The 18,081-nt window shown below is 33.5% G+C and overlaps 1 protein-coding gene and 1 non-coding gene across 2 annotated transcripts; both read right to left on the minus strand.

The window, feature by feature from the left end:
• Nucleotides 1-3,896: 3,896 nt before the first annotated feature.
• Nucleotides 3,897-5,049, minus strand: LOC132624732 (uncharacterized). The gene is made up of 2 exons (XM_060339463.1): nucleotides 4,714-5,049; nucleotides 3,897-4,337 (listed from the first exon to the last, which is right to left on the minus strand). The coding sequence occupies exons 1-2, from the start codon at nucleotides 5,047-5,049 to the stop codon at nucleotides 3,897-3,899; spliced, it is 777 nt and encodes a 258-aa protein (XP_060195446.1).
• Nucleotides 5,050-12,266: 7,217 nt separating this feature from the next.
• LOC132625282 (U6 spliceosomal RNA) lies at nucleotides 12,267-12,364 on the minus strand. The gene has a single exon (XR_009576724.1). It is a non-coding gene; the product is annotated as a U6 spliceosomal RNA (small nuclear RNA).
• Between the last annotated feature and the right edge of the window lie 5,717 nt (nucleotides 12,365-18,081).

Here is an 18,081-nt window from a genome sequence, read left to right on the forward strand (position 1 = left end):
GAATTCAAGGATCTTCACAAAGCCATCAACGAAAACTTTGCCAAGGTTTTTGAATATAGGAAAGTGAATCAAACTACAGAAAAGGTATTAAAGATGCATACATATACAATTATTTGATATTTTGAAATACAACGGATAAATAAAAGTTAGCAATAAAAATGTTTTTATAGGGTGCTGACAGTGCGGCCCCGGTTCAGCCAGCCGACGAGTACATTCAACGGGAAGCTGGAGTACAAATGCAAACCGATACGGGTCATGCAGCGTCAACAGAGGTAATTTTTTGGTGAATTCGATGTATTGAAACTGTACTTGTATTTTCTGATTGACATAATTTTTTTTTGTTAAATGTTTTGGTGGTTGTTCTAAATGTATTTGTTTTCCATCAAAATACTTTGTTCTCTAAATGAATGTATTTGATGTATCTGTAAAACTATCCAGTGTATTTGGTTCAAGTTGATTCTGACATATTTTGAATTTACATTCCATGTATCTGGTTGCCTTTTTCCAAATACACCACAGTTTTCACTGTTTCATGTGTTTATTGGGTATCTTGAATTACGCTTTCATGTACATGCATGTACGTTGAATATACTTACATTTTATTGTTGTATTTGTATTATTTATTTATTTATTTATTTATTTAATTTCGCTATTTTTTTTTACAAAGGGAGAAGGCTTGCAACAATTTGAAGTGCCTAATATTGGAATGGATCACCGCAACGAAAGTGGGGAAACATTAAAGGCATCTACTGAAGAACTTCTGGAAGGTGGTGATAATTCTGGAGAACAAAAAGATTCGACGGTAGGCATAGATCAAATACATCTGACTGTTTCCTATTCCTTCACAATATATACTGTGTACTTAATGTATTTCTATTTCTTGAATAGGAATACATAGTTGAGTTTCCCGACGACACCGTATCTGTCAAATCGCCAGTCGTATCAGCAAACTCTGCTGACATAGCAGAGGTCCTAGCTGATATTTCTCGCACAGGCTGGTCTTCGGGTCCCACTCACGACAAGAGTGTTGTATTGCAGGAAGATCGTCATATTTTCGAGACGCCGCCCAAAGTTGGTGAGAATGTGATTCCCTTATCTCAGTTTCTTTTGCCTGACGAGCTGTTTCCAAGCTAAACTCCCGAAAGAAGAATGGTTTTGCATCCATCAATAGCCCGGAACAGGCGTCCTAGTAAATACCAAGTTTCCCCTTTCATGGAGAATTACGAGTCTGCTTCAGGAAAGTATATATAAAAAATCATTAATGCATTTATTTTTTTGTATTGCAAAGCATTTTTATATTGATCATATGTATTTTGAATATTTATAGTTGGTTCAAAACACATCACTGTCCGCATTTTTAAGAAGAAGCATCCATTCGCGGAAGATCCTATCACTGGCCCAATCGACACAAAGCTTTTTGATAAATACTTGGAGTGGATTCGCAAGGGACTTCTTGTCCGGCATGAAAATAAGTATGTTCTTCATGTAAATTTTGTAGATACATTTAGTGTTTATTATAAATATCATTCATTTATTTTTCATATCAACTAACTGTATGTATTTTGCATAATTCTTTCGTAGAAAGAACAATGAAGACCGTTACAGAAAGAAGATGGCAGCTTTGGAGAATGATGCAGATTATACTTATAATTTTGGCATCACAGTAGTAGAGAATAAAAACTGGTTCTACCAGTTATCAATGAGTGGCCAGCCGTGGAATGATGAGGTTCAATAAAGATATAGATACATAAAATACAAGATTCCATTGTTTTAAGATTTATGTTTTTGATGTTTTTAATGTTTATGTGTTTCAATTTTCAGCACATTGACGTGATTTTCTACTACTTGCGAAAGAAAGTAAAGTATGACAGAAGGAGCAATTTCAAATACACAGCAGTTGACTGTCTCTTCATGCGTAAGGTTGATCAAACATATCTTGCATATAACAACCCGGAAACTGGACCCAATGTAGCCAACGAAGAAGACGATATATGTCAATATGTTAAGGGCTACAGATTGCATGCAAATGTCCCTTGGCATTCAGTTGACAATATTTTTATACCTGTCAACATTAAAGAGGATAATCATTGGATTTTGGTCGTACTCTCATTCAATGACAGGTATTTTATGTATATATCTTTTATTAGTTAAGTATTTTCAGTAGTCGACTGAGTTTTAATGAGTCATATATATATATGTATACTCTTTTTGGATAATCATTGTTGGCATTCAGAGTGTATTTTATGTATCTGTAAAACTATCCAGTGTATCTGGTTGTCTATTTTTTTTTTCAAATACACACAGTTTTTAATGTTTCTTTTCGGTACGACAGACGACTTTATGTGTACAACTCATACCGAGGCAGCGTAGGCCACAATGCCGTTGTTAGAAAGGAAGTACAAAAGCTTGTTGCCCTCCTGCCACATTATCTACACATAAGTGGATTCTACACTAAAAAAAAACTGGCATAAATTGGCAGAATCATCCAGCTAATACGGACATGACACAGAATGAGAACCTTCAAGTGGAGTATGTAGAAAATCTGCCGCAGCAAGACACTACCAACATGTACGTATATTTTAATGTATTGCAATTTTTAATATATGGGGTTCATTCTAATAATTCTACATCTTTTATACCTTATCAGGGATTGTGGTGCATACATAGCAGCGTTCGCTGAATATCTAAGCACTGGTGAAGGTATCCCAGCACAAATCGATGCAACAATGATCCGCACTAGGTATGGCGCACTCCTTTGGGACTATGCTGCACGGAAGATCGATGAACATGCTATGAGCGACATTGAGGCGCCACCAAAACAAGTTAGGCCAGCAGTGGATTATGGCAAAGCTGTCAGAATTGATATTACTTAGGATTGATGTAGGAATATTTAATTGTAATTTCAGACTATGGCTATTTTGATAGCAAATACTTTAGCTTTAGTTAGTTTAAGACTATCTTATCATTATACTTAAGTTTTAACTGGAACATTTAAGTTTGCTCTAATTTATCAAAGTTGTGTGATTTTATTTTGGGAATTTAGATGGATGTGTATATCTAGCTATCTCTCGGAAGCGACTAAGTGAGGTACACTATAAATACGTACGCGTATTTAGATATTGAAACAAGGGTGTTATATGTATTTGAAAACGCCAAACCCATAAACATTAACATATTTCAAATACATCTGCAAGTTTTTTCAGATACACTGTTTAAATTACATGTATTTGATATATCTAGCTATATCTCGGAAGCGACTAAGTGAGGTACAGTATAAATACGTACGCGTATTTAGATATTGAAACAAGGGTGTTATATGTATTTGAAAACGCCAAAACCATAAACATTAACATATTTCAAATACATCTGCATGTTTTTTCAGATACACTGATTAAATTACATGTATTTGATGTATGTTGGAATCAATAATACATTTTAATATACGGTGACCATTTTTTGGATGAATGTGTAAATCTGCCTACATTCTAATATACAGTGACCATTGTGTGATTTTGTTAGTTCAATTTATATGAATGTGTATATCTTGCTATATGTATTTGAATTCGCCCAACCCATAAACACAACATATTTCAAATACATCTGCAACTTATTAAGATGGCAGAGTCAGATACACTTTCTACATTATATATATTTGATGTATTTTGGCACCATTATTACATATTAAAATATAGTAACTATTTTTTTTAAAAGAACTGATGCTGCCTTTTATATTCATTTGTGAATGAATTTAAAGATAACTATTCAATACAATTCTAAATGAAGATATCACACAAGTAGTACGTGAAACAGATTTCATTTTTCATTCAAAAAAAAAAAATGCAAACCAACAGTGTATTTAGTCTAACAAATCTAAACTTCTACAAACAAAAAAATAATTATTTCCTTCTAGGAGCATTACTACAAGATCGTCTATTGTGTCCAGTCTGTCCACAAGTACTGCAAGCATGTCTCTTTTTTTCAAGAAGCAATTCAAATAATGGCTTATCACGCTTTTTCTTCGGCCTACCAGGAGGTCTCTTGTATCTTGGTGGCAAAACAACATCCTCTGATATGTATGTTGGAATCTTCCATTCCCGCTCGTCAGGGAGAGGATCCACGGCGACATCACACGTCTTCACCACGGTGTGCGGTTTGAACAATTCGGAACAGTAATAATCAGCCATTAGATTTTTCTTCTTAATGACAGCCCATGCATGTGGGCATGGAATTTCGTCTATTTGAAACATCCGACAACTGCACGTTTTGTTGTCCAAGTTAACGATGAAACACCTTCCTGCATCATATACCGTGTACAAGTATTCGGTTGATGGTTCGGCCTACAACATATCAGTCAAAATCAACAAAAACATACTTCAGATACATCAAAAACACATAAGTTCATGATTGCAAAGATTAAACCATTATAGTCATAAACATATTGCTAATTATTATTCATAGCTGACTAATTGTATTTGATCAATCTAGTCACATACACCAAATATGTGAAAATATTTGACACACATATCCAGACTGCATATAATTAAATACAACAAATACAGTAATGTAATAGAATCAAAATACTTATTCAACTAATAAATACATGTTATCATTTTCACAAAGATCTCACAGATTCCATATGATAACTATATCAACTACAACGAACATAAATGAATCTCAATCGAACATACTTAAGCAATTTGAAAAGAAACATACCGTCATACGTAAACATAGATACTCATTTATTGACAACATCTCCTGAAACTTTTTACCGAGTGTTGTGAACGTGTATGTACCATTTTTCCGGTTATTATAATTCCATCTTCCAAACATCTTCCTCACTTCTTCTAGAAAATCAAATATAGGAAGCTCTCTTGCTGCTACAAGGTGATGATTAATACACTCTGCTATGTTTGAAGTCATTGTCCACCCTCGGTTAGCAGTTGCATACACTTTAGCCCACTTCTCTCTTCCAGCCAATTCCAAATACTCTGCCACCCGAAAATCTGCCTTCTCAACTTTGCCCATAAGCTCATCAAAATCTTCCTGCATGTACGCTTTTGCCATTGCATAAAACACAGGACTCAACACATCATGGCTCTTCTTATACTTCTTACATACGTTACCCCAAAGATGCCATATGCATGCATAATGCGGCACATTCGGATAGATTCTAGAAACAACTTTGTTTATGCTTTCATGCCTATCGGAAACAATACATATGTTCTCTCTCACACCATACGCTTCCCTGAATCGCTCAAAGAACCACGTCCAAGACCTGTCATTTTCTGAATCTATCACACCATATGCTAAAGGAAGTATATTACCTGCACAAACCGCGGCAATTAAAAACAATTAGTTCTACATATTCATTCTTTAGTATAATCAAGCTGAACCGTGTATTTGACTTACCTGCACCGTCTAACGTGCTTGCTGAAACGAACGTTCCGTTGTATGCTGTTTTGAGGTGGCTCCCGTCAACTACAACAATTGGCCTACAACAATCAAACCCTTTGATAAATGCATACAATGCTATAAAGAGATACAGAAACTCGTTTTCGTCAGATTTTCGCATTCTTATATGTGAACCTGGATACGTTTTATCCAAGATGTATAGGTACCCAGGTAATTTTTTGTAAGAATCCGATGGTTCACCTATTAAATCCTTCATTGCTTTTTCCTTAGCCCGCCAAGCAACCATATAGGACACATCCATTCCAAGATCATTTCTTACATCCTCCGCTATATCATTAGGTGTGTATTTCCTCTTATGGTTGGCTACTTTTGGTTTTACAATTCCACCTATAAACCAACTTGTCGCATTGCGTTGTGAATACACCTTATCTTTTAGCGAACATGTATGTTTGTCATGAAAATCCCTAACCCTGAACATTTCTGATTTACCAACGCTCGATGCCCTAAATTTCCAATCACACTCTTCAGACACACATACTAGTGTATAGCTTCAAATACAAACATGAAAACAAATACATTAGTTGACAATATATCAGATAACTACATTAAATTTAAAATATAATAGTTCAAAACAATTAAACACACCTTATCGCATTTGACCTCTCAGCACGAAAATTGAACCTGTTGGAAATTGCATAATTCGCCATAACAGCCTTCAATGTATCTTTGTCCTTGTAAACTTGATCAACAACAACCTCTTTTTGGTTCTTATCTGATATAACCAGATTTGTGTCGTTTTCGAACACAACAATGGCATTACCACAACTTGAAGAAGCTAAGTCTCCACTCACTACTGTTTCCATAGCATTTGTTTGTTTTATGTAACCAATTTGCAAAAATCCTCCTTCAATACAACTTTTACCAGATACACAAGTATCAACGCTTTTATCAGTTGTAGTTATGCACAAAGGATACATCGCTAACTGTTTGTTGTCTTTCTTCAATTCCACATACACCCTAACACTCATATCATTATGTATTTCCATTGGCGTATCGTTACCTTCAACTATATATTTGATGTATATGTTTTTCAGTTGCATGTCTATATTCAGCTGAGTTGCAACTGCTTGTAATAAATCAATATATGTCGAATATTCTTTAAACGCCACTGCATCGATTTTGAAATTCACATAGCAGTTTTCATTGTTCCAATTACTTGAGTGTCTTATCAACGACGATATACTGGACATTCTTGTACTCAAAATGAATGAATTAGTTGAGATTGAATACAACTTGAAATACATTATAAAATAATATACAAAATTAAATACACAAACCTACTACATACATATTTTCAAATACATTAACATTTATGTATCTGAGTTAGCTTATGAAAACACTATCTCAGATACATAAATACACACAGCCATATATACACATCTTGAAAGATACTTGAAGCAGAAACTGTGTTTATCAAATACGCACATAGTTTCGAACACACCAGTTCATATCATAATGAACACAAGGAACAGTCTACCAAATACATATAACCTACAGAATTATATATACAGCAATCCATTCTATACAGTATTCCAAATACATTAACACTCGTGACAAACGTAAGAGATATACAACACACTGTCTCAAATACAAAAATACATACAAAGACATCGTATTTATTAATGTATTTGGGATGGGAAAACAACAACACAGCAAAAACACCAAGATTTGTGTATTCACAAATTGAAACAAACTACATAAATACGAAAACAGAATGTATGTGTTTTCAACACACACTTCATCACTGGTCAAATACCCAACAAACATACAACACAAAGATACTACATTTAGTTTTTTACCGAACATATAACATTTATTTGAAGCTCATCACTGAAGAGGAATTCAAAGACGAAGGAACTTAGCAAGGTTTGACAAATAAAAAGTAAAAAAAACTACAAAAACCAATGCCAATCTGAAATACATTTTCAGTGTTTTTATTAAAAAAAAAAAAAAGGTACTTTCGAATTACCATTAGAATGATGGTATTTTGTTGTTTTGCTGTTTTTGCTCTGTAGTTGACTGGTTTGAATTTTTGAATTTTACGTTGCATTTGAAAAAGATGAGTGGAGAGAAGGAGAATCGTGAAGAATATGGAAATTGAAGCTAATTTTGTGGAGTAGATTATGAAAGATATTATTATGAAATATATTTTCCCATTTAAGACCAAATTAAATGCCTATTTCTAAGGGATCTGTTTTACTGGTTACAGCTTCTGAGTCTATTTACTATACTGTAAAATACACGCAATACATACGGTAATTAACTAAAAAGATAGCTACGAAATGTAATAAATAAAATGGTAGTTACTAATGGTAAGAACCTATAATAAGGTAGTCATTCCTGTAAGTTTGCCAATATTTAAAAACAACTACTAATAGTTAAAAAAAAAATTGTGGCCCACATATTTTAAACAACTATTAATATTTTTTTTAAAATTGTGGGCCCATATTAAACACCAAGGAGTAATAAAAAAAAAAAAAAAAGTGAAACCCACCACATTCAAACTCACGGGAAAAAAAAAATGGATCCCATATTAAACACCAACCAGTAATACGTCATCCGTTTGTGGGCCCAAAAAATAATTGTGGGCCCACATATTTTAAACAACAACTACTAATATTTAAAAAAAAAACTGTAGGCCCACATATTTTAATAAACTACTAATATTTAAAAGCAACTACTAATAGTTAAAAAAAAAATGTGGCCCACATATTTTAAACAACTACTAATATTTTAAAAAAAAATGTGGACCCATATTAAACACCAAGCAGTAATAAAAAATAAAAAAAATAGAACGCACCACATCCAAACTCACGGGAAAAAAAAGTGGATCACATATTAAACACCAACCAGTAATAAAAAAAAGAAAAAAAAAAGTGAAACCCACCACATCCAAACTCACGGGAAAAAAAAAAGTGGATCACATATTAACAAAATCAAGCAATATTAAAAAAAAAAGTGAATCCCATATTAAAAAAAACAAACAATGTTAAAAAAAAGTGCTTAGAAAATCAAACAATTAAATCAATAATGATGGATTCATCGCCACATGCGTATTAACCAATTAGAGGGAGCAAATGAAATTATTGTACAGCAACATACTTAAAATACAAAAATGCTTAGAAAATCAAACAATTAAATCAATAATGATGGATTTATTGCCACATGCGTATCAACCCATTAGTGGAGCAAATGAAATTATTGTACAGCAACATACTTGAAATACTTATATATATATCCGTTTTCCAATTTTTGAAAAAAAAAGTTATGGGCCCATATAGCCTGATGAATTCATTGTCACATGCGTATCAACCCATTAGAGGGAGCAAATAGAATTATTGTACAGCAACATACTTAAAATACAAAAGTGCTTAGAAAATCAAACAATTACATCAATAATGATGGATTTATTGCCACATACGTATTAACCCATTAGTAGGAGCAAATGAAATTATTGTACAGCAACATACTTAAAATACTTTAAAAAAAAAGTGTGGTCCCCATATTAAACACCAACCAATATTAAAAAATTTCAAAAAAACACCAACCAATTAAGCATTTAAAAAAAAGTGTGATCCCCATATTAAACACCAACCAATATTAAAAAAAAAAAAAAAAAACACCAACCAATATTAAAAAAAAAAGTAAATAAAGTGGAACCCACCATCTCCAAACTCACGGGAAAAAAAAGGTGGACTCCATATTAACAAAATCAAGCAATATAAAAAAAATGTGAATCCCATATTAAAAAAATAAACAATGTCAAAAAAAAGTGTTACATCCCGTATTTTCGTGCGTTGGGAAGCGTGCGAGTTAAATGACATTAGTAACGGAAGCGAGATTATCCCTCAACCTTATAGGCGGTATTGATGGTACAAATGTGTTATAAATATTAGAAGTTAAACAAAGCTAAGAAAATAAGTTTCGTCGAGGTTCTAAATTTATTTAAATGAAATACAGTCCAAGCTATAGTATCCTGTATTTTTGGACTAGGAAATCGAACCGTCCAGCATGAGCAAATTGTACCGACTGTAAGATTTGGTCATAGTCAAGTATGAAAATCAAGAACTCGGTGTATACGAGGAATGAAGTCCCGAAATGATTTAAGATGGAAAAGAGTGGCGATAATGATTACAAATAATATTTTATGTGTGGCAAGTGAGGTTCTGAACAAGTGCTATGCACACGGGTATAATAAATATATAAGCACTATTTAAATGGATTGAGATCAAGAGATTAATTATGCGGGTAAATTACCAAGTGTTGGATTGTGAGTGGGTACCAATTAAATAAATCTACCGAACCAAAAAAAAAAAGGGATAAACACTATCCTAGTGTGGCCACGTGGGGTCATGCCAAGAAAAAGAAAATATGACTCATTGACATATAAGTGGAAGCATTCTGATGAGTTTCCAAGGTAATAACACATGGAAAAGGTAGTTGGGCCCCACGGTGAAGGAATGATGAAAAGAGTTGAGCTTTCATTTCATTCAGATCAAAAGAAAAACGTGTGCAATATTTGTGCAACGTTGCTAACATGACTTGTTCTAATTTTATACGGATAAAGGGTATTTTAACAAAGTAATTAATTGAAGTGGTATCAGAGCAGTTCAATCCTAGGAAGTGTGTACGAGCCGTGTCTAGTAGAGTCTTGTTTATGGTGTGTTGCGCGCCACATTTATAAACAGGAAGCTACAAGACATTTAGGATGTTACCTTTCCCTCTTACTCTAGATCATGCGATAGAGCCAAGAGATAGGAAATGATATCCCTTATGTTCCAAGAGAATAAAGGAAAGGATATACACACTTGAGATCTGATTTCTTTTTCCTCACTTCTAATATAACAACTTTCATTTTATATTACATAGTCACGTAGGGAAGTGGTATGCAGCTTGTTTTTTTTTTTCACAATAAGTAGCAACGAAAATCTCATATTATGGCAGCGACGTGTGTTTCTGTTTTTGGAGAAAGAAAAGTATAATTTTCCTCAAGAATAACGTAAAGGTTATACCACGTTTGTTTCCTCCGGGCAATAGCAAGCCAGAGATTTGTTTGAAGTAAAGCAAAATGGAAGAATAGTATTTCTTGGCATACAAGGTAAGAATCCTCCTCTCCTCAGTATATTTAAATTCAACCCATTCATAGTTAAATTGTAAGACGGGAATTACTAAATTGATTGCAGGAAATTGGATAAATTGTTATTGTTATCATGTGGACTGTTTGGTGGTTGAATTGTTTGGTGTACGGGAATATCGTGAGATTGGCTGTAGTTGTTGTCGTTATTATATTATGGATATACGAAAATAAAGAAGTATATACAAGCATTGGCATCCGAATGAATATTGGGCTGTTTTGGAAATAATTTAAGGATGGATTTAATTCTAGTTTGATATGAAATTGTTGGTATTGTTGTTGTTGGTACTTTGATTGATGTTTGGCTAAATTGGAATTTCGAGGATTATTAAGTTTGCAGGGGAAATGCTGCCCAAATTTTGTTAAGTTTCATTCGTACTTGGATTGGTTAGTAAGTGATGTGGATAATCTAACTGTGGCCTATGTTATCTTAATTTTAGACCTGCGAGCTCGAGAAGTAGACGTTGGACATTAGATAGAGTTCAAGGTATGTGAGGCTAGTCCTTTCTTTCTATGGCATGAGTCTTATAGCTTGACTCTCTTTTTATCCATGAGTTCCCTTAAGTTCCGGAAAATATGAGTCTATGTCCATAATTAGCCACACAAGGTAATGAGTAAAGTATAGAAATCCCAATACTCATGTTGTGATGATCCTATGATGTTAATGATGCTATTTATTGCTTACACTCACCTTATATGCTAATTCCTTCAAGGTGAGGCAGGATGTCAATGAATGTTCCATAATGACGTCGGAAGCCACCGACCTTACGTCACTCCGATATAGTTATGGCTTTTGATTGGGCTCTTATGCATGCTTTATATATATATGTATGTATTTTCTCACACCGCGCCGCGCTATAGTCGGCCGGGCAGGCACGTAGATGTGCACACCACTATAGTGGGCAGCTTATACCCCGGACGCGGGAGGCCTGGACGCAGGCTATGATTATCACATCGCTCCTACATGGACGGACAGGTTGTACATTATCACACCGTACCTATATGGACGGGCAGATTATATATGTATACATACATGACATGATAATGATTATGAGTAAGTCAGCATGCATTATTTCAGTTATATTTGATAGCCAGTACAAATTGCTCTTTCTTGATGCCTCCTTATCTCATTGATGCCTTCATATTTCATTGATATATTGTTACTGTTTATGCCTCTCATACTCAGTACAATATTCGTACTGACGTCCGTTTTCTTCGGACGTTGTGTTCATGCCCACAGGTAGACAGGGAGGTGAGCTTGATCCAGACTCGTAGGGGCTAGTAGCTGATTTGAGAGCACTCCATTGTTCTGGAGGTGCTTATGATTATTTCTTTTGTGTATATTCGTATATTTTGGGCACGACGGGGTCTTGTCCCGTCCTTATGACTAGCACTCCAGTAGAGGCTCGTAGATACGCAGTGTGGGTTATATGGTCTCACGAGGTTGCTACTATCTTTATACATATATATTATTTTGATGGCCAGAAGGCTTATGTATATAATGGTATTTATATTTTTAAATGAAAGATGATTTTCTTATAATTTGAGTACGAAATTGATAAAAGAGCATCTAATGAGCATGATAAGTAGTAGAACAAGTGGTGCTCGGTGGTTAGCCCCGGGTACCCGTCACGGCCCCTAGTCGGGTCGTGACAGAAGAAAAAAATTGAACCATTTCTCAATTTGTGCGTGTCATCCTTGCGCAGGGGCCATGCTAATCTTCTCTGTATCATTCCAATTTTATCGGATGTCACTGACCTTTGATTTCAGCAGGAGAGTGGTGTCTACAAGTGAAGGTAAATAATGCTACTGGAAGTTACAGAGGCTAATATTTCATTGAGGTTACGTTATCAGAAATTTATACACAGAATGGCGACTGGTCATCATCAAGGTTAGTAATTGTGAATATAGTAAGAAAATGGATTGAATGTATATATATTGATGATAAGTTCAGTTATAAAGTGTGAACAGAAGAAGCTGAAGGAATTAGTAAAAAGATAAGTAAGCAGGGTATATGTTAGATATGGTGCGAATGTTGCATGTATGATTGAAATGTCGCTAAAGATTTAAAAGGGAAAGTAGACAGAAAAGTATAACGGGTACAGTTTGAGTTGGACATACGGGGTAAGTTCATCATTTTTTTATATACGGTTGTTGATATTGGGAGCCCTGTGTGGCTATGATATGATATATATATACATATATATACTGGCCCTGTGAGGCATTGTGGGTATTTCCTGCGTGCAGGTTTTGGGATAGTAAGAAATACAGAGGAAACTCTGCCGAATTTTTCCTAGAAATAAAGGAGAATGAGATATAGGTTCGTAAAAGGTCTTGAAAGGTCATGTCAACAGTAATGATAAGATTTGACTAAGTTGCGAGTATGGCTGACTTCAAAAAAAAAAAAGTTAACCGTTGAATTGATGGTAATAGTAATTATGAGGTCGATATCGATATGGTAAAAAGAAATGCTAGGACAATTTGGAAGGGCTTGTGATAATAAGAGATGATTTAAAAAAGGTTGGTAAATTTTAATAGAGTGTTATATTGAGGTATCAACTGAATTAATAAGCAGGGATAAATTACGATGAGTTTATAGTTAGAAGAAGTAATAGTATGATTGAGACAAGAGTACAGACAAAGAAGAATTGTGACGAATATGAATGTATTGATATGACAGCTTGTGAGGTATTAAGGATAAGATTGACCAGAAAGGGTAAAAGGTTAAGAAGTGTTACTTAAAATATGACTCCATAACATAAAAAAAAAAAAAACCAACTTAAGCTTCAAGCGTAGATGGACACAGTAAGTTGCAGTCAATTACAGAAGTATCTAAATTATGACTACCTTCTTTGGAAATCAAATATTAATCGGTGTCAAGTGGAGAATGGTATTAAGTTAAGCAAGGAGAGACATGACATGATAGAAGAGTAACTGATTCTTCATAAGGTCACCATATCCAGTATACTTATACAGGACTAGTTTAACATTCGAGGACGAATGTTCTAAAGGGGGGAAGAATGTTACATCCCGTATTTTCGTGCGTCGGGAAGCGTGCGAGTTAAATGACATTAGTAACGGAAGCGAGGTTATCCCTCAACCTTATAGGCGGTATTGATGGTATAGATGTGTTATAAATATTAGAAGTTAAACAAAGCTAAGAAAATAAGTTTCGTCGAGGTTCAAAATTTATTTAACTGAAATACAGTCCAAGCTATAATATCCTGTATTTTTGGACTAGGAAATCGAACCGTCCAGCATGAGCAAATTGTACCGACTGTAAGATTTGGTCATAGTCAAGCATGAAAATCAAGAACTCGGTGTATACGAGGAATGAAGTCCCGAAATGATTTAAGATGGAAAAGAGTGGCGATAATGATTACAAATAATATTTTATGTGTGGCAAGTGAGGTTATGAACAAGTGCTATGCACACGGGTATAATAAATATATAAGCACTATTTAAATGGATTGAGATCAAGAGATTAATTATGCGGGTAAATTACCAAATGTTGGATTGTGAGTGGGTACCAATTAAATAAATCTACCGAACCAAAAAAAAAAAGGGATAAACACTATCCTAGTGTGGCCACGTGGGGCCATGCCAAGAAAAAGAAAATATGACTCATTGACATATAAGTGGAAGCATTCTGATGAGTTTCCAAGATAATAACACATGGAAAAGGTAGTTGGGCCCCACGGTGAAGGAATGATGAAAAGAGTTGAGCTTTCATTTCATTCAGATCAAAAGAAAAACGTGTGCAATATTTGTGCAACGTTGCTAACATGACTTGTTCTAATTTTATACGACTAAAGGGTATTTTAACAAAGTAATTAATTAAAGTGATATCAGAGCAGTTCAGTCCTAGGAAGTGTCTACGAGCCATGTCTAGTAGAGTCTTGTTTATGGTGTGTTGCGCGCCACATTTATAAACAAGAAGCTACAGGACATTTAGGATGTTACCTTTCCCTCCTACTCTAGATCATGCGATAGAGCCAAGAGATAGGAAATGATATCCCTTATGTTCCAAGAGAATAAAAGAAAGGATATACACACTTGAGATCTGATTTCTTTTTCCTCACTTCTAATATAGCAACTTTCATTTTATATTACATAGTCACGTAGGGAAGTGGCATGCAACTTTCATTTTATATTACATAGTCACGTAGGGAAGTGGTACGCAGCTTGTTTTTTTTTCACAATAAGTAGCAACGAAAATCTCATATTATGGCAGCGACGTGTGTTTCTGTTTTTGGAGAAAGAAAAGTATAATTTTCCTCAAGAATAACGTAAAGGTTATACCACGTTTGTTTCCTCCGGGCAATAGCAAACTAGAGATTTGTTTGAAGTAAAGCAAAATGGAAGAATAGTATTTCTTGGGCAGCTTATACCCCGGACGCAGGAGGCCTGGACGCAAGCTATGATTATCACACCGCTCCTACATGGACGGGCAGCTTATACATTATCACACCGTACCTATATGGACGGGTAGCTTATATATGTATACATACATGACATGATAATGATTATGAGTAAGTCAGCATGCATTATTTCAGTTATATTTGATAGCCAGTACAAATTGCTCTTTCTTGATGCTTCCTTATCTCATTGATGCCTTCATATTTCATTGATATATTGTTACTGTTTATGCCTCTCATACTCAGTACAATATTCGTACTGACGTCCGTTTTCTTCGGACGCTGTGTTCATGCCCACAGGTAGACAGGGAGGTGAGCTTGATCCAGACTCGTAGGGGCTAGTAGCTGATTTGAGAGCACTCCATTGTTTCGGAGGTGCATATGATTATTTCTTTTGTGTATATTCGTATATTTTGGGCACGACGGGGTCTTGTCCCGTCCTTATGACTAGCACTCCAGTAGAGGCTCGTAGATACGCAGTGTGGGTTATATGGTCTCACGAGGTTGCTACTATCTTTATACATATATATTATTTTGATGGCCAGAAGGCTTATGTATATAATGGTATTTATATTTTTAAATGAAAGATGATTTTCTTATAATTTGAGTACGAAATTGATAAAAGAGCGTCTAATGAGCATGATAAGTAGTAGAACGAGTGGTGCTCGGTCGTTAGCCCCGGGTACCCGTCACGGCCCCTAGTCGGGTCGTTACAAAAAGAGTGCAGACTTTGTATTCGTAACAAACACTAATATAATAAAGTTTTAGATACGGAGCACAAACTACAATGTTATATTAATCGTGCTTTGAACATAGTATCTCATATTGACAAAATCAAGCAATATAAAAAAAAAAGTGAATCTCATATTAAAAAAACAAACAATGTCAAAAAAAAGTGCAGACTTTGTATTAATAGCAAACACTAATATAATAAAGTTTTAGATACGGAGCACGAACTATAATGTTATATTAATCGTGTTTTGAACATAATATATATATATATATATATATATATATATATATATATATATATATATATATATATATATATATATATATATATATATTCATAAAAATAGTGCAAACTAATAATGTCCATCTCCAAACTCATGGGGGAAATGGAACTCACCATCTCCAAACTCATGGGGGAAAAAAAGTGGACCCCATATTATCAAAATAAAGCAATATCAAAAAAGAAAAAAAAGTGAACCCCATACTAAAAAAATATAATGTTTTAAAAAAAAGTGCAGACTTTATATTCATAGCAAACACTAATATAATAAAATTTTAGATACGGAGCACAAACTACAATGTTATAGTAATCGTGTTTTGAACATAGTATATGTATATATATTATATGCATAAAAATAGTACAAACTAATAATGTCCAAAAACAAAAAAGTGCACCCCATACTAAACGACATCAAGCAATATATATATAAAAAAAAAAGTGAACCCCATATTAAAAAAAAATAATGTAAAAAAAAAGTGCGTGTTTTGAACATAGTATATATATATATATGCATAAAAATAGTGCAAATTAATAATGTCAAAAAAAAAAAGTGCACCCCCTATTAAAAAATCAAATAATATTCATGTAATTTTCAATGTATCTCATTAAGTTAATAATGATGAATTCATTACCACGTGCGTGTCAATCCATGAAATTGCTTTTCTTCAAAAGGTTAAGTAGTCAAACCATACAATTTTTTTTTTTTTTTTTATATTAGCCTGAGATCTAATCTAGATATTAAACTGTTGTATTTGCTATTCCGCCATGTCATTTATTTGTTATGTTTACTAAAATAAATATACTTAAAATATTTATATTTTAAAATAAGATAGAATTTAATTACTTTTTTATTTTTATTCTTACTCTAATAAATGTGAAAAGAAATTAATGTCATAAAAAAAAATATACCAAATGCAGATCAAATAATGAATAAGGTAAATTAGTCAAATTATAATTCTAATCGACGTTTTCTTAAAAAACCATGCAAAAGACAACATGACAAGTAAAATGAGCTAAACCGAGAATATTTACTAAAAATTAAAAAATAGTATTCCTTAGTTTAAATAAAAAATCAATTTCTACTTTGTTTCGTTTTAAACATGTAAAATTAATTTAATAATTTGAATTAGAATTGTCCAAATCAAAATTTGATAAAAAATAATAAGTATTTTACACCTTTAAGTTAATCAAATTAAAATTGAAAGTGTCAACTGATGCTTAAATATTGCTATTGTTTTATCTCAAAGAGAAGAAAATAGTTTCCTTTTAAACAAGTCTTCTCTTTTAAAAAATATTAATAAATTTGTTGATTTTGTGTTCATAGCGAACATTAATATAATAAAATTTTAGATACGGAACACAAACTACAATGTTATATTAATCGTGTTTTGAACATAATGTATACTTTATATATATATATATATATATATTATCACTATTAAAAAACAACTACATACAAATAAATGCACTATAATCTAAAGTGTTGGGCCCGTGCGCAACACGGGCATAGGGCGTCTAGTATAATAGAGAAAGCTTTCTCATCCAAGTTTGATTGCTTTTGATGTAGAAGAGTTTCAATTTCTTAATTGTTTATTGATAGTAGCCAGCAGAGTAGTTGGATTTTAAGACAAGTGAAAAGGGAGAGTTGGGTTTCCATTTCAGCAAGGGTATTTGAGTAACACAAAATAATATTAGAGATAGAATAGTAAAGATATTGGTTAAATCTAAAACACTTGTAAGCTGTAAAACAGTGAGTTAGAATGATAAAATCGTGAGTTTTGACTTAACTCTGTTTGGATGGTTGTTACATATTGTTTCATAATGTATCGTGTTGTGTTGTATTGTATCGTATTGTATTGTTTGATTAATACAATATTTGGACAGATTTTATCGTTTCCGTCTTTACATAATATCATTCATTAGTAATTTGAAGGATAAACCTGCAAGAAAAAAAAGGATAGGAGGTAGAGCTACCATAAAAAGGTAGGGTAAATGATAAAAAGAATTAGTAGATAATAAAAATGAGAAAAAAAATAAGGTAAAGA

The sequence above is a fragment of the Lycium barbarum genome, chromosome 12 (assembly GCF_019175385.1).
Source record: "Lycium barbarum isolate Lr01 chromosome 12, ASM1917538v2, whole genome shotgun sequence".
Lineage (NCBI taxonomy): Eukaryota > Viridiplantae > Streptophyta > Magnoliopsida > Solanales > Solanaceae > Lycium > Lycium barbarum.

Excerpts from the sequence above, each read along its gene's own strand:
- LOC132624732 (XM_060339463.1), bottom strand. The coding sequence starts at position 5,049 with ATGCAGGAAGATTTTGATGAGCTTATGGGCAAAGTTGAGAAGGCAGAT. Across the intron at positions 4,338-4,713 it reads ATCTATGTTTACGTATGACG|GCCGAACCATCAACCGAATA; the intron begins GTATGTTTCTTT and ends GATATGTTGTAG.